The sequence below is a fragment of the Salmo trutta genome, chromosome 13 (assembly GCF_901001165.1).
Source record: "Salmo trutta chromosome 13, fSalTru1.1, whole genome shotgun sequence".
Classification (NCBI taxonomy): Eukaryota; Metazoa; Chordata; class Actinopteri; order Salmoniformes; family Salmonidae; genus Salmo; species Salmo trutta.
The window spans coordinates 7969889-7988048 of record NC_042969.1 but is presented as its reverse complement, the minus strand read 5'-3'; the positions used below and the strand labels follow the sequence as shown (position 1 = coordinate 7988048).

General features: G+C 43.2%; 1 protein-coding gene across 4 annotated transcripts in view; it reads right to left on the bottom strand.

Moving 5' to 3' along the window:
• Window positions 1-1074: 1074 nt before the first annotated feature.
• LOC115205122 (leucine-rich repeat and immunoglobulin-like domain-containing nogo receptor-interacting protein 2) overlaps window positions 1075-18160 on the bottom strand; it is a 433800-nt gene continuing 416714 nt past the window's right edge. For 2 of the 4 annotated variants that reach the window (XM_029770790.1, XM_029770791.1), the window contains exon 5: window positions 1075-4031. In XM_029770790.1, coding sequence (XP_029626650.1) covers window positions 2175-4019 — 1845 coding nt within the window. In that variant the 5' untranslated portion in view covers window positions 4020-4031 and the 3' untranslated portion in view covers window positions 1075-2174. Of the gene's footprint in view, window positions 4032-9053; window positions 9078-12146; window positions 12166-18160 lie in introns of those variants that run through there. The other 2 variants (XM_029770793.1, XM_029770792.1) reach the window with 2 other exon arrangements.

Here is an 18160-nt window from a genome sequence, read left to right as displayed (position 1 = left end):
AAGTTGTGACCGGAAATAATGTCAGCCAACTCCTATCAATCCCTTTGAAAGGCTACCATTCTCAAACCAGACTGACTTGAATAAAAACAAATCTAATAGGGTCCTCAAATATGGAGACATTACATTTAACTATGGTGCAACAAAATTACAGAAGTGACAAGCAGTGATAAGTGCTAAACCTAATTGATACATATTCTCTCAGTTTTTTGTATTAAAATGTTTATCGTATTAGATTAAGTACAAATTTGCATGACATTAAGTTTCATTCTCATTCACTGTAAAGCAAGGGGATGATATGAACAATTTTAAAGACAGAGAAAAGCACAGCTGGGACACAGTAATGAAGGAACAATCTAATAAATCAGTCTTGTAAATGTAGTGAATTGGGCAGCATTGTATCTTCTGTAGCATTGTAATCTGCTATCTGCTTAACCCAGGATACCTCTCCGATTTGCTGTGCTCATCCAATTATACATGGTATGCCTCCAGGTGCTCATTTGGACTGTGTCAGAAGGTTAAATGAATTCCTCCACATTCCTCCTCTGATAGCGCCTTCCTCTTGACACACACTACCTGCAATATCATGCCATCAAGGCTAGACATTTTGCACCATGCCTATCTGATGTGCATTGATTTTAAAGGTTCGAGGGGGATATCACACAAAGGTTCGAAGGTTATGGTTTTTAGTGAGTGAAAGGGATCATTTTTGTGTACAGTAATTGTACATTCTGGAAAGGCAATGCCTCAAACCATTTAATTTTCTCAACCTGTGTCTGTCGTAATTGTGTTTCTGCAGATCTTCTGATGGCCTTGTCAACCTCATCTGATGTTGTAGAAATGCACAACCCTTACAATTCACATACACTGTAAAACAGTAGAGTACAATTCAGTTTCTTTAATGCCAGTGATTGATAGTTGATATGTTCTATTTTAACAATTTTATTCAACCATATGGCTTTTCCCTGTAAGTGTTACTTTGCTGTTTCCAGATGTTCAACAGGCAGATAATACTATATACTGATAAATACCCAATTTTGCTTTATCATTGTAGTCAATATGTAGACACACTAAATGTTACAAATAAATCTTATTTTATTTCACATACATGATTTTATTTAGTTTTTTACTTTGAACTTGTCACAATCTAAATGATTCTACAACAAAATGAGGAACTACCACAACAAAGTCAAAATTTCTTACTGGGGAGAAAAGATGTCAACTTCACTGTAGTAAGATGGACACATGTATTTTGCCATTAGGCAAAGGTTACGGTCAAAGGAATAAAAAGACAAAAATACGATGAAAAAGTGGTCTTTGTAGGTTCTCTGTCAACTTCAAATCCTCAAAAGCATTTATTACTCCCCAGAATAGTGTTATAATACTCACTTTTGTAAAAACCTCAAACCACTTTGATAAATAAAATACATTTTCTTTTATGGTTGACAATAAACAAACAAAAAATATTTAGGGGAACAGGGGTATCTTTTCTCCAGTGTGTCGTTGCAATCCTGTAGAAGCCCTTTCCTATATTCATGGACAATCTCAAGTGGGGAGTTACAATTTTGCTTATTAGGTTGGGGAATTGAGATTTTGGCTGACTTTGCATCCCATGGGTATTGCTATGAACAGTTTGTTTTAATGAATATGTACATACACGTACATAATGAAGCATTTACGTACACATATGCAAAGATTATGGTCGGAGGGAATGATGCTCAGTTTGATCAGTCTGTTCTGTGAGTAAGCATGGTGCAAGACCAAACAAATAAGAGTAATACTTTTAGATACAAATTTGTACTGTACACAGTTCTGTAGTGTCTTTAATTCCAACCCAGCACTTATGGATTCCTTTTGGGTATATAAATTGAATTTGAAAAGCTTGATTACTGACACCTATTCCTTACAGGTCACCTGGGTAGCAATTAAGTTCATTTCGGAGGATCCGTGTCAGACAGGCTCACTGACAACTGTGCAAAAACATACGTCACAATGTCGTGGCATTGCATCCAATAAGATGGAATGATTTGGGACTGCACTCCTGTGTCCTGTTATGGCGCTCTGCAGTGCTATTTCCATTCCCAGTAGCATTCTCATGCAGTAGTGGGAAATTCAGAAGTTAATAAATAATCCTTAGATTATTCCCAACATTTGCATTCCCAGATTCACAAACCATGTTAGATCATTTTCATGTTAAAGCGACGGGGTCCAGCTTGCCCCTCTGCTCCTCCATCTATAGAGGTGCCATTAGACTTGGACCGAGGTACGTATTCAATATCTATGTTGTTTTTATGCTTCCCTTTGCCCCGACTCCAAACGAACAGGAGCAGGAAGCAGAACAAAACCACCCCCAGGAATGTGAAACAACCCATTGCTGTCGACACTAAGATAGTCTTTAGGTCCAAGCCATAGGTCACATTGATAGTCCCATTGGTAGTGGCATTGCTGGGATCTGTGTAGTACTGGGTCCTGTTTGCGTAGAGCGACCCCAGGCTTTTCACTGCTAGGGAGGTCATTAATGAGTCGTTACCCGCAGTGTTGGTTGCCATGCAAAGGTACACCCCGCCATCCTGCACCTCGGCTGCCTTGATCTCTAGCGTCCCATTGTTGTGGACCATGACTCTACCGTGGCTCTTGTTGGTGAGGAGGCGCCGGCGTGGGGACAGCCACGACACCACCGGCCTGGGGGTCCCCTCAACACTGCAGTGCAGTCTCACTGGCTGACCTTCGTCCACGGCAATTGTCTGCGTCTTGTTCTCTCGTATTTTGGGCTTGGTGCACGTCACATAGTAGGAGAGCAGGGTCTCCTTGAACTCCCTGAAAGGCTTGCCGCGGATGCCCTCGGGGGTACTGCACTCCGGCTGTGAGTCACCAAAGTAGATGGACTGCCTCCTCTGCAGGATCCACATGAGGCGGCAGTCGCAAACCAGGGGGTTGTCATCGATCAAGAGGACCTCCAGAGCCTCAGGAGCTTGGAAGACACCCTTCTCCAGGGTGTCCAAACGGTTGTGGGAGACGTTGAGGACCTTGAGCCACCAGAGGCCCTGAAATGCGTACGGTTCAACGGTCGACAACTGAGCCCCGACCAGATGCAGTTCCCTTAGGTGCACCAACTCCGACAGCATCCTCCCTTCGATGTGTCTGATGCGGTTGAAGGACAGGTTGAGGAGCGTCAGGTAGTGCAGGTGCTTGATTGCCTGGTATGGGAAGGTGGACAGGTTGGTGTTGGTGATGAAAAGCGTGGTCAAATTGAGGCCATGCAGCGTGTTGGCCGGCACACTGTCGAGCGAGGTCCAGCTGTCAATCTCCAGGTGGCGCAATCGGAACAGCTTCTTGAAGGAGTAGGCATGCAAGGTGCTGATGCTGAGATATCGCAGGTGAAGTCTTACCAGGTTGTGCAGGTGGGACAGGGCCTCAGTAGGCACCACCGTCAGATTGCATCTCTCCAGGGTTAGCGTCTCTAGGCTCAGCAGTCCACTGAACGCCCGGTGGGAGATGTACACTAGGTCATTGTCACCCACCTCCAGGAACTTCAGATTGTTCAAGTCCTGGAACATGTAGTCCAGCAGGATGACAATATTGTTGTCACTGACGTCCAACCGGGTGAGGTTGGACAGGCCTGTGAAGACGCCCATAGGAATGAGCTTAATACGATTGCTTTTGAGACTGAGTGAGTGCATGCTGTACAGAGGGTTGAAGGCCCCCGGCTCCACATAGCTGATAATGTTCCCACTGAGGTCCAAATCCTCTAGACCAGGATAGGGGGCAAAGTCATCCGGGTTGACGGCCTGCAGCTTGTTCTTGCTCAGGTCCAGGATCCTGGTCTCGATGGGGATGCCATCTGGGATGCTCGGTAGGCGTTTGCGGTGGCACAGGACCGACTTGCTCTGGGCCGAGCAGTCGCAGCGGGCGGGACATCCTAAGGCGGAACCCACGAAGACAGCCACAAGAGCCAGTCCCAGGAACGGTTGCCAGCATGAGAGGGCCGTGTGCAGCATGACTTTACTCATACAGTCGACCATTCTGTCACGGCTCTACGAGAGAGAGGGAACACACACAACAAGAGAATATAGTTAGAGAGCATAAATTGGTAAGAATAAGTGACATGTAAAGAATCTTCATGGATGTCAATATAAACATGCATATTATTTTAGGAATATAAATGGACACTAAAATGGATGACATAATCTTACTACTGTGGTGAAATTGACTGTCATCTTATCTCAATGAACATTGAGGACAGATTTGAATGGCCTTGTTTCTCTGACGCAAATGCCTCATTTTCAACATCCTGAGCCATCATAAGCGTTTCACACAGTACTGCAGCTGAAATCAGCAATCATGCCCCACCTATATCCCCGGACTCACATACTTATTCAACATACTGGCACAATTTAGGTCATTGTACTCTTTTCTTTCAATGGTTTACTCTCAGGCTTTGAATTTAAGAACAATTTGTCTATAGTCATTTGTTATATCGGTTGGGTCTCCTTATAACACAAATCACTTCAAACAGTCTGCAGTCTATTGTTGTGTTTTATCCAGAGCAAACTGATCAAGGGAGATGAGTGGAGGAGTTATAATACGTCTGTGGAGGCTATCTGATCATTATTCTAACCAAGGAGGATTCAGTGGATGTAGTTGGATTTATATGTATTAACTCTGCAAAATATGTAAGACCATAAGCAGCTAAACAATGACGCTTAATCTTTTCATGTTCATATTGTAAAGTGAGGAATTGCTAGCAACAATGCTTGAATGAAGTCCACAAGTGATGTTTTTGTCCAATTCAACCTTTTTTAATCAGATGTTCCATCTATTTCCATCTCTGTGTGTTTTCTTCACATAGAAACAGTTATATTGTTTATACAGGACCATATATTTTGCTTCTCTGACCCTTACACTGAAATAATTAGCATGATTTTATTGATTTTCTTAGATAAACTTCCACCCCTCATAAGTAATAGAAACTGCACACCAGCTGCAAAATGACCATGGAACAAAAGAAAAAAACATGATAGGAAAAACATGATTATTTCCGCCGTCCAAACACATTGAGAGTGAACACAATCAACACGTAGAAATTGTTGGAGGGCAGAACCTAATGGGAAGAAAATTAGGTTTGTAATTATACGGATTATCACAAAGGCCGCAAAAGCTAATAAATGAAGATCCGGGAGGTTAATCCGTTTTTAAAAATCCAATTAAAAAATTCATCCAAAAGGTGTCAAAACAAACACCATTACACTCTGAAAGAGTAGCATCTGTAGTCAAGATGTGTCTGCTTTGGTTTTCAGCAGCAGAGAGTGGGGTTGAGATATTGCCTCTCACCTGTAGTAATAGGATGGGCCAAAGCCTTACATGGAACAAGATTCTCAAATAAATTCCTTCAACAGTAATGTAATGCCTCAGTGTAACCCTAACACTTACTCATAAGGGGCACATGCCCCATCAGATTTGTCCTGTTTAACATACATACATACGTACGTACGTATACATACATACATACATACATACATACATACATACATACATACATACATACATATTCAAAAGTATGTGGACCCTTCAAATGAGTGGATTTGGCTGTTTCAGCCACAACTCTTGCTAACAGATGTATACAATCGATCACACAGCCATGCGATCTCCATAGACGAACATTGGCAGTAGAATGGCCTTACTGAAGAGCTCAGTGACTTTCAATGTGGTACCGTCATAGGATGCCACCTTTCCAACAAGTCAGTTCATCAAATTTCTGCCCTGCTATAGCTGCCCCGGTCAAATGTAAGTGCTGTTATTGTGAAGTGGAAACGTCTAGGAGCAACAACTGCTCAGCCACGAAGTGGTAGGCCACACAAGCTCACATTACGGATCCGCCGAGTTCTGAAGTGCATAGAGCCTAAAAATCACCTGTCCTCGCTTGCAACATTCACTACCGAGTTCCAAACTGCCTCTGGAAGAAACATCAGTACAAAACTGTTCGTTGCGAGCTTCATGAAATTGGTTTCCATGGCCGAGCAGCCGCACACAAGCCTCAGCATGGGCAATGCTAAGCGTCGGCTGGAGTGGTGTAAAGCTCGCCGCCATTGGACTCTGGAGCAGTGGAAACACGTTCTCTGGAGTGATGAATCATGCGTCACCATCTGGCAGTCCGACAAACGAATCTGGGTTTGGCAGATGCCAGGAAAACGCTACTTGCTCCAATGCATAGTGCCAACTGTAAAGTTTGGTGGAGGAGAAATAATGGTCAAGGGCTGTTTTACATGGTTAGGGCTAGGCCCCTTAGTTCTAGTGAAGGGAAATCTTAGTGCTACAGCATACAATGACATTCTAGACAATTCTGTGCTTCCAACTTTGTGGCAACAGTTTGGGGAAGGCCCTTTGTTGTTTCAGCATGACAATGGCCCCGTGCACAAAGCGAGGTCCATACGGAAATAGTTTGTCGAGATCAGTGTGGAGGAACTTGACTGGCCTGCACAGAGCCCTGACCTCAAACCCTTCGAACACCCTTGGGATGAATTGGAACGCAGACTGTGAGCCAGGCCTAAACGCCCAACATCAGTGCCCGACCTCACTAATGCTCTTGTGGCTGAATGGATGCAATGTTCCAACATCTAGTGAAAAGCCTTCCCAGAAGAGTGGAGGCTGTTATTGGGGGACCAACTCCATATTAATGCCCATGGTTTTGGAATGAGATGTTCGACGAGCAGGTGTTCACATACTTTTGGTCATGTAGTGTATATTATTCATATTATTGCACATTTTGTTGTGTTACAGCCTGAATTAAAAAATCGATTACATGTATTTTTTTCTCACCTATCTACACAGAATACCCCATAATGATATAGAGAAACCTTGTTTTTAGAAATGTTTGCAAATTTATTGCAATGAAATAATTCAGAAATATCTAGTTTATTAAGTATTCAAACCCCTGAGTCATTATATGTTAGTCACTTTTGGCAGCGATTACAGCTGTGAGTCTTTCTGAGTAAGTCTCTTAGAGCTTTGCACACCTGGATTTTACAATATTTGTCCATTATTATTTTCTAAATTCTTCAAGCTCTTTCAAATTGGCTATTGATCAGTGCTAGACAATCATTTTCCATGGTGGCGAAGTAATTACATTATAGCAATTAAACACTGGAATGGCAGAATCTATATACAGCATGTGCAAATTGCCTTACCTCCCTTATCCTACCTCATTTGCACATGCTGTATATAGATTTTTCTACTGTGTTATTGATTGTATGTTTGTTTATTCCATGTGTAACTCTGTGTTGTTGTATGTGTCGAACTGCTTTGCTTTATCTTGGCCAGGTCACAGTTGCAAATAAGAACTTGTTCTCAACTAGCCTACCTGGTTAAATAAAGGTGAAAAAATAATAATAATCTGTACAGGCTTCATTCTTTTCACTCTGTCAATTAGGTTAGTTTTATGGAGTAACTATGTACAATATTTTTAATCCATCCTCAGTTTTCTCATATCACAACCATTAAACTTTGTAACTGCTTTAAAGTCAGCATTGGCTTCATGGTAAAATCCCTGAGTGGTTTCCTTCCTCTCCGGCAACTGATTTATGATGGGCACCTGTATCTTTGTAGTGACTAGGCGTATTGATACACCTGCATGTATTTAGGCTTGCCATAACAAAGGGTTTGAAGACTTAATGACTCAAGTAATTTTTTATTAATTTGTAAAAATGTCAAAAACAGAATTCCACTTTCACATGATGGGGTATTGCATGCAGGCCAGTGACAAAAAAATCTCAATTTAATCAATGTTATATTCAGGCTGTTAGACAATAAAATGTGGAAAAGGTGTAAGGCTGTAGATACTTTCTGAAGGCACTTTATACAAAACATTTAAAACATCTGCTCTTTCCATGACATAGACTGACCAGGTAAATCCAGGTGAAAGCTATGATCCCTTATTGATGTCACTTGTTAAATCCACTTCCACCAGTGTAGATGAATGGGAGGAAAAAGGTTAAAAAATGATTTTTAAGCCTTGAGACAATTGAGACATGGATAATGTATGTGTGGCATTCAGAGGGCGAATGGGCAAAACAAAAAATGTAAGTGCCTTTGAACGGGGTATGGTAGTAGGTGCAACGAGGCTGTGTTTTTCACGCTCAACAATTTCCTGTGTGTATACAGAATGGTCCACCACCCAAAGTACATCCAGCCAACTTGACACAACTGTGGGAAGCATTGGAGTCAACATGGGCCAGCATCCCTGTGTAATGCTTTCAACACCTTGTAGAGTCCATGCCCCATCAAATTGAGGTTGTTGTGCAACTCAATATTAGGAAGGTGTTCCTAATGTGTTGTATACTCTTTCTCTCTCTCGCTGTCTCTCTCACTACTACTACTACAACTACTCCTACTTCTACTAGCCACCTAGTCATTTTATGAAGTTGGCTTCAGCTAGCCCAGATAGCTAGTTATAAGGTTGGGAGATTGGGAACCTATGTACGATACCCCGATGAAGACAGCTTGGCTGTCGAAACGTTGGATATTACATTTTTGCATCTGAGCTCCTAGAGTGTGCGGCTCTCCCTTATTGTCAAGTTTTCTACTCCGCTAGCCAGCACCTCACCTTAATAGGTGTGCGTTTCTTTTTCTTCCAGAGTGCAGCAGTATCTAACAGGTAATATCTAACAATTCCAAAACTAAACCTAATATGTAACAAATTCCACAACAAAACCAAATACACACAATCTAGTAAAGGAATGGGATGAGAATAGATAAGTATAAAATATATGGATGAGCAGTGACAAAGCGGCTAAGATTCAATAGATAGTAAAGAATAGATAGTGAAGGATACAGTATACAGTATATACATATGAGATGAGTAATGCGAGATATGTAAACATTCTTGAAGTGGCATTATTAAAGTGACTAGTGTTAGATTTATTAAAGTTGCCAATGACATCAAGTCTTTAGGTAGGGAGCCGCCACTCTGTGCTAGTGGTGGCTGTTAAACAATCTGATGGCCTTGAGATAGAAGCTGTTTTTCAGTCTCTCTGTCCCAGCTTTGATGCACCTGTACTGACCTCGCCTTCTGGATGGAAGCGGGGTGAACAGGTAGTGGCTCGGGTGGTTATTGTCCTTGATGATCTTTTTTGCCTTCCTGTGACATCGGGTGTTGTAGGTGTCTGGTAGGGCAGGTAGTTTGCTCCTGGTGATGCGTTGTGCAGACTGCACCACCCTCTGGAGTGCCCTGCAGTTGTGGGTGGTGCAGTTGCTGTACCAGGTGGAGATACAGGCGGCAGGATGCTCTCAATTGTGCACCTGTAAAAGTTACATTTTTTCAGCCTCTTGAGGTTGAAGAGGCGAGGTTGCGCCTTCTTCACCACACTGTCTGTGTGCGTGGACCATTTCAGTTTGTCGGTGATATGTACACCGAGGAACTATAACCTTTCCACCTTCACCACTGCTGTCCCGTCGATGTGGATAGGGGGGTGCTCCCTTTGCTGTTTCCTGATGTCCACGATCATCTCTTTTGTTTTGCTGACATTGAGTGAGAGATTATTTTCCTGACAACACACTCCGAGGGCCCTCACCTCCTCCCTGTAGGCCGTCTCGTTGTTGTTGGTAATCAAGCCTACCACTGTAGTGTCGTCTGCAAACTTGATGATTGAGTTGGAGGCGTGCATGGCCACGCAGTCGTGGGTGAACAGGGAGTACAGGAGAGGATGTAGGTGAAAATTCATGACTATGGTTGATTTTCAGTAACCTGTACTGTTCTCTTTGAAGTAGAAAGAATAATCGATATAAGTTTAAATATTAGACATGTGTAAACAGAATGAAGACTGAACCCATGTGAGTGTACAAAACTGGATCAACATCGAATTAACCATTGGACATGTAAAAAACAGAATGTAAGCAGAATGTGTGGATGAGGCAAGGTAAACCAACAAGACGTGACTGGTCTGGGCCATATCTGATCTTGTGAAGGCTACTGGACACGCACATGGGTTAATCATACATAAACAACATCTGCTTGAACTTCTAAAGACCTCTGGACAGAAACATTAGCTAATCAATGAGGGGCAACAGTAGGAGGGGGCATGTCATGCCACCAATAGAATCTATGCCCCAATGTCTGAGCCAATAAGAGAATGGAAACTAAGTAAGACAACAAGATTCGTAAAGTGGAGTGATGATGTTATGTAAGGATAAGACTGTATAAAAGCCATGTACTAAAAATGAAGAGTTAGTTCTTCCATGGAATTGCTCGGCTTTGTTACTCTCTATAATAAAGTCTATTTGAATTCACAAGCTCCGGTATCTGAGAAGTAGTTGATTCAATATTTCCACAACAAGGGCTGAGAACGCACCCTTGTGTGGCCCCAGTGTTGAGGATCAGCGTAGTGGAGAGGTTGTTTCCTACCTTCACCACCTGGGGGTGGCCCGTCAGGAAGTCCAGGACGCAGTTGCACATGGCGGGGTCGAGACCCAGGGTCTCAAGCTTAATGATGAGTTTGGAGGATACTATGGTGTTGAATGCTGAGCTGTAGTCACCTGAAGCATGAGGATCTGCAGCGTGTGGTGAACTTCATCAACAACTACGCAGAGGATTATGCAAAAGTATTACCAGGACACAAACACTTTGGTGGAAAGATGCTGCCATCCCATGTGACAAGAGCAGCAGGGTGGTGTCTCTACAAGGAATCGATGAATATAATTTTGAATATAATTTTCATTGCATTTGTAACCGATGTGAAATGGCTAGTTAGTTAGCGGTGGTGCACGCTAATAGCATTTCAATCAGTGACGTCACTCGCTCTGAGACTTGAAGTAGGGTTTCCCCTTGCGTTGCAAGGGCCGCGGCTTTTGTGGCGCGATGGGTAACGGTGCTTCGTGGGGTGTCAGTTGTTGACGTGTGCAAGGGTCCCTGGTTCGAGCCCGGGTTGGGGCGAAGAGAGGGATGGAACCTACACTGTTACACATTGTATGAGGTTATTCTTCTTATCTAAACTTGGGAGGTAAATTTATGTTGTGCAAGGTTGTAATGTCTTCTACATGTTTTTGGTTATTTCCTGTTTTACAGCTTTGATGCTCTGAAGCCTGGTGTTGTTGTCGCCAAGGAGCATAACGCTGACATCCTTCCTCCCATAGATGGTCTGTCTGTACAAGCAACACCTGGACTGGACACAGCCAGACAAACGTATGTTTTTGAGAAGATCAGGGAGTTTTACGACGAAGAGGCTATGGACATCACATTCCCTGCACCAAAGTCAAGGGCAGAACAGAAGAAGGCTCTCCGGATTTAGATTCCTTTGTTCATGTGTGGTTCGGACGGACCAGTCATCAGCACTATCTGCAGTGCCTCTATTCACATGACTCTCTCCTAACACACACGCCATATATTGCTGCTACTATTATTATTTTTTATTCTGCTGCTCAGCCACTTTACCCCTGATTGTATGTATACAACTACCTCATTGATCACTGATATTGTTACTGAGATTTTTCTTGTACATACAGTATATTATTTTATATATATTGACAATATCTATTTCTGATATTGCTACTATGCAAGGAACCATTTGGCTGTACCTTTTACACCTTCTGTAGAGACCATCCACTTGGCAAGATGTGGCTGGAGGTTATAGAGTTTCTTTCACATGACCCATACATTTAGACAAGTGTGTCTGGGTAAGCATCATCTAATATTTATAAAATATGTTTTTTATGTTTACCTGTTTTTTTCCCTTATTGTAGACTGCTACTTTTACCACTTTTAGTCTTAATCTTTACTACACTACTCACTTTTTAGCACATGACCTCACATGTGAATCCTTAAAGAGATGGATGAGGCAGGCTTAAGAGGGTGCTGAATGGGAGATCGCTCCAGTAGGTACCAAAACATTCAAAGGTAATTTTCTCAAAACGTTCAAATTACTTTCCCATTGTTCCTCAAAAATGCAGTGTAGAATATATCATTTTGTAGCTCTGAGTCTCTACTTTTATCCAACGTAAAAAATAAAATTTCAAATTTTGCTACATAAAAAACGATTTGAGCCAGTCAGTCACATATGTGACTAGTTTCAGGAAACTAGGTGTATGTCCCGTGTCACTACTTCACAGGAGAGCCAATTGAATGCACACTTTTGTTTCCTTCACTCTGCGGTCCAACTCACCCCAAACCATCTCAATTGGGTTGAGGTCAGGTGATTGTGGAGGCCAGGTCATCTGATGCAGCACTCCGTCACTCTCCTTCTTGTTCAAATAGTCCTTACACAGCCTGGAGGTGTGCTTTGGGTCATTGTCCTGTTGAAAAACAAATGATAGTCCCACTAAGCGCAAACCAGATGGGATGGTATATTGCTGCAGAATGCTGTGGTAGCCATGCTGGTTAAGTGTACATTGAATTCTAAATAAATCATTGACAGAGTCACCAGCAAAGTACCCCCACACCTTTTCCATGCTTCACAGTGGGAACCACACATGCGGTGATCATATGTTCACCTACTCTGCATCTCACAAAGACACGGCTGTTGGAAACAAAGATCTCAAATTTGGACTCATCAATATATTTCCATAGGTCTATTGTCTATTGCTCGTGTTTCCTGGCCCAGGCAAGTCTCTTCTTATTATTGGTGTCCTGTAGCAGTGGTTTCTTTTCAGCAATTCGACCATGAATGACTAATTCACGCAATCTCCTCTGAGCAATTGATGTTGAGATGTGTCTGTTACTTGAACTCTCTGAAGCATTTATTTGGGCTGCAGCCTGAGGTGCAGTTAACTCTAATGACTTACCCACTGTAGCAGAAGTATCTCTGGGTCTTCCTTTCCTGTGGCGGTCCTCATGAGAGACAGTTTCATCATAATGCTTGACGCTTTTTGCAACTTCACTTATTAAAGAGACTTTCTTGAAATATTCTGGACTGACTGAACTTCTTGTCTTAAAAGAGAGATGGACTGTCATTTCTCTTTGCATATTTGAGCTGTTCTGGCCATAATATGGGACTTGGTCTTTAAGCAAATAGAGCTATCTTCTGTATACCAACCCTACCTTGTCACAGCACAACTGATTGGCTCAAATGCATTAAGAAGGAATGAAATTCCACAAATTAACTTTTAACAAGGCACACCTGTTAATTGAAATGCATTCCAAGTGACTAACTCATGAAGCTGGTGAAGCGAATGCCAAGAGTGTGAAGAGGGTGGCTACTTTGAAGAATCTCGAATGTAAATTATATTTAGATTTGTTTAACACTTTTTTGGTTACTACATGATTCTATATGTATTATTTCTTAGTTTTGATGTCTTAACTATTATTCTACAGTGTAGGAAATAGTTAAAATAAAGAAACATCCTTGAATGAGTAGGTGTGTCCAAACTTTTGACTGGTACTGTGTATATTCATTCTTGAATATCATTTATAATATCCTCATGAGCTTTGTTCAACTGTCACACTCCATGAGAACCCAAAATATGAGCTTGTTTTTCTCCTATGTTGGTAAACTTTGTAATCGTAAAAGAAACACTGTTAAAACAATAATTTTGATTTCATGGATGGTCAGTCCTTGCATCCATAACTCTGTCTATTAATCTGAGAGTGGTTACATTTCTCTAGGCCCATCCCTGAGCTTTTTACCAAAACAGAGGCGGGGCGACCATTATTTTATTGTTTCAAGATATCAAAGTGTCACCAACAAAAAGGTAAACAATAGGCCTATTGCAAATGTAGCTTATGGCATTCATTTTTCACATGTAACTAGCATTTTCAGTCGTGCTCAAAGCATGCCATTCCGTGAGCACTGCATTTATTTTTCAACTCAAATCAATGAGCCCAATTTTTTATTTATTTATTTTATTTCACCTTTATTTAACCAGGTAGGCAAGTTGAGAACAAGTTCTCATTTACAATTGCGACCTGGCCAAGATAAAGCAAAGCAGTTCGACAACATACACAAACACAGAGTTACACATGGAGTAAAACAACATACAATCAATGATACAGTAGAAAAAAATAAGACTATATACAATGTGAGCAAATGATGTGAGATAAGGGAGGTAAAGGCAAAAAAATGCCATGGTGGCAAAGTAAATAAAGTATGGCAAGAAAAACACTGGAATGGTAGATTTGTAGTTTGAAGAAAGTTAAAAGTTAAAATATAAATAATATGGTGCAAAGGAGCAAAATAAATAAAATAAATAAATACAGTAGGGGAAGAGGTAGTAGTTTGGGCTAAATTAAAGATGGGCTATGTACAGGTGCAGAGATCTGTGAGCTGCTCTGACAGCTGGTGCTTAAAGCTAGTGAGGGAGATAAGTGTTTCCAGTTTTAGAGGTTTTTGTAGTTCGTTCCAGTCATTGGCAGCTGAGAACTGGAAGGAGAGACGACCAAAGGAGGAGTTGGCTTTAGGGGTGACCAGAGAGATATACCTGCTGGAGCGCGTGCTACAGGTGGGTGCTGCTATGGTGACCAGTGAGCGGAGATAAGGGGGGACTTTACCTAGCAGGGTCTTGTAGATGACCTGGAGCCAATGTGTTTGGCGACGATTATGAAGTGAAGGCCAGCCAACGAGAGCATACAGGTCGCAGTGGTGGGTTGTATATGGGGCTTTGGTGACAAAACGGATGGCACTGTGATAGACTGCATCCAGCTTGTTGAGTAGGGTATTGGAGGCTATTTTGTAAATGACATCGCCGAAGTCGAGGATTGGTAGGATGGTCAGTTTTACGAGGGTATGTTTGGCAGCATGAGTGAAGGATGCTTTGTTGCGAAATAGGAAGCCAATTCTAGATTTCACTTTGGATTGGAGATGATTGATGTGAGTCTGGAAGGAGAGTTTACTGTCTAACCAGACACCTAGGTATTTGTAGTTGTCCACAAATTCTAAGTTAGAACCGTCCAGAGAAGTTATGCTGGATGGGCGGGCAGGTGCAGGCAGCGATCGGTTGAAGAGCATGCATTTAGTTTTACTTGTGTTTAGGAGCAGTTGGAGACCACGGAAGGAGAGTTGAATGGCATTGAAGCTCGTCTGGAGGGTTGTTAACACAGTGTCCAAAGAAGGGCCAGAAGTATACAGAATGGTGTCGTCTGCGTAGAGGTGGATCAGAGATTCACCAGCAGCAAGAGCGACATCATTTATGTATACAGAGAAAAGAGTTGGCCCAAGAATTGAACCCTGTGGTACCCCCATAGAGACTGCCAGAGGTCCAGACAGTAGGCCCTCCGATTTGACACACTGAACTCTGTCAGAGAAGTAGTTGGTGAACCAGGCGACGCAATCGTTTGAGAAACCAAGGCTACTAAGTCTGCCGATGAGGATGTGGTGATTAACAGAGTCAAAAGCTTTGGCCAGGTCAATGAATACGGCAGCACAGTATTGTTTCTTATCGATGGCGGTTACGATGTCGTTTAGGACCTTGAGCGTGGCTGAGGTGCACCCATGACCAGCTCTGAAACCAGATTGCATAGCGGAGAGGGTGCGGTGGGATTCGAAATAGTCGGTAATCTGTTTGTTGACTTGGCTTTCGAAGACCTTAGAAAGGCAGGGTAGGATGGATATAGGTCTGTAGCAATTTGGGTCAAGAGTGTCACCTCCTTTGAAGAGGGGGATGACAGCAGCTGCTTTCCAATCTATGGGAATCTCAGACGACACGAAAGAGAGGTTGAACAGGCTAGTAATAGGGGTTGCAATAATTTCGGCAGATAATTTTAGAAAGAAAGGGTCCAGATTGTCAAGCCCAGCTGATTTGTAGGGGTCCAGATTTTGCAGCTCTTTCAAAACATCAGCTGAATGGATTTGGGAGAAGGAGAAATGGGGGAGGCTTGGGCGAGTAGCTGTGGGGGGTGCAGTGCTGTTGAATGCAGTAGGGGTAGTTAGGTGGAAAGCATGGCCAGCCGTAGAAAAATGCTTATTGAAATTTTCAATTATAGTGGGCTTATCGGTGGTGACAGAGTTTCCTATCCTCAGTGCAGTGGGCAGTTGGGAGGAGGTGTTCTTATTCTCCATGGACTTTACAATGTCCCAGAACTTTTTAGAGTTGGAGTTGCACGAAGCAAATTTCTGTTTGAAAAAGCTAGCCTTGGCGTTTCTAACTGCCTGTGTGTATTGGTTTCTAACTTCCCTAAAAAGTTGCATATCGCGGGGGCAGTTCGATGCTAATGCAGAACGCCACAGGATATTTTTGTGTTGGTTAAGGGCAGTCAGGTCTGGGGAGAACCAAGGGCTATATCTGTTCCTGGTTCTAAATTTCTTGAAAGGGGCATGCTTATTTAAGATGGAGAGGAAGGCATTTTAAAAAAATAACCAGGCATCCTCTACTGACGGGATGAGGTCAATATCCTTCCAGGATACCAGGGCCAGGTCGATTAGAAAGGCTTGCTCGTTGAAATGTTTCAGGGAGCGTTTGACAGTGATGAGTGGAGGTCGTTTGACCGCTGACCCATTACGGGTGCAGGCAATGAGGCAGTGATCGCTGAGATCTTGGTTGAAAACAGCAGAGGTGTAATTAGAGGGCACATTGGTTAGGATGATATCTATGAGGGTGCCAGTGTTTGCGGCTTTGGGGTTGTACCTGGTGGGTTCATTAATAATTTGTGTGAGATTGAGGGCATCAAGCTTGGATTGTAGAATGGCTGGGGTGTTAAGCATGTCCCAGTTTAGGTCGCCTAGTAGCACGAGCTCTGAAGATAGATGGGGGGCAATCAGTTCACATATGGTGTCCAGAGCACAGCTAGGGGCCGAGGGGGGTCTATAGCAGGCGGCAACGGTGAGAGACTTGTTTTTGGAGAGGTGGATTTTTAAAAGTAGAAGTTCAAATTGTTTGGGTACAGACCTGGATAGCAGGACAGAACTCTGCAAGCTATCTCTGCAGTAGATTGCAACACCGCCCCCTTTGGTCGTTCTATCTTGTCTGAAAACGTTGTAGTTAGGGATGAAGATTTCACAGTTTTTGGTGGACTTCCTAAGCCAAGATTCAGACACAGCTAGGACATCCGGGTTGGCAGAGTGTGCTAAAGCAGTGAATAAAACAAACTTAGGGAGGAGGCTTCTAATGTTAACATGCATGAAACCAAGGCTATTACGGTTACAGAAGTCATCAAAAGAGAGCGCCTGGGGAGTAGGTGTGGAGCCAGGCACTGCAGGGCCTGGATTCACCTCTACATCCCCAGCGGAGCAGAGAAGAATAAGTATGAGGGTACGGCTAAAAGCTATAAGAATTGGTCGTCTGTGACGTCCAGAATAGAGAGAAAAAGGAGCAGGTATCTGGGGGCGATAAAATAGCTTCAAGGTATAATGTACAGACAAAGGTATGGTGGGATGTGAGTACAGAGGAGGTAAACCTAGGCATTTAGTGATTATGAGAGAGATATTGTCTCTAGAAACATCATTGAAACCAGAAGATGTCATAGCATGTGTGGGTGGAGGAACTGAGAGGTTGTATAAGGTATAATGAGCAGGGCTAGAGGCTCTACAGTGAAATAAGCCAATAAACACTAACCAGAACAGCAATGGACAAGGCATATTGACATTAAGGAGAGGCATGCTTAGCCGAGTGATCAGAGGGTCCAGTGAGATTCAGACAGCTAGCCGGGCCGTAGGTAGCAAGCTGGTGGAAGATGGGAGGGAGGTCTGTTTTTAGCCGCCTCGTGCGTTTCCGTCTGTGGGTTAGTGGGGTTCCGTGTGGAAGGGGGGACCTGTCCAAGTTGGCAAAATAGTTAGTTATAGTGGCCCAAGAAAGTGTCCGACAGACCTATTCAGATCGCAGCCGAAAAGACAGCTAACGATTAGCTGGCCGCAGATGGGCGATCAGGTTACGTCGCGACGGAGGGGCCCGTTGGACAACTCCCTCGGGCAGATAACGTCGGTGATCCAGTCGTGAAGACCCAATGGGGCTCCGCATCGGCAGTAAAACGGGTCAGGATAGGTGAGTTGTAGCCCAGGAGACACTTCAGCTGGCTAGCTCAGGAATAGCCCACGAGTGGCTGACGGAACTCTTCAGCTGGCTAGCTAGCTAGCTCCGTAATAGTGTGTGTTAATTCCGTGACCGACGTTGCCAATAGTCACTCAGGTAGCAGCTAGTTAGCTGCAAGATCCAGATGTAAATGTCCAGAGCCTGCGGTAGAAATCGAGGAAAGGAGAGAGAATAGGTCCGATATGCTCTGGTCTGAGTCGCGCTGTACAAAAACTGCCGA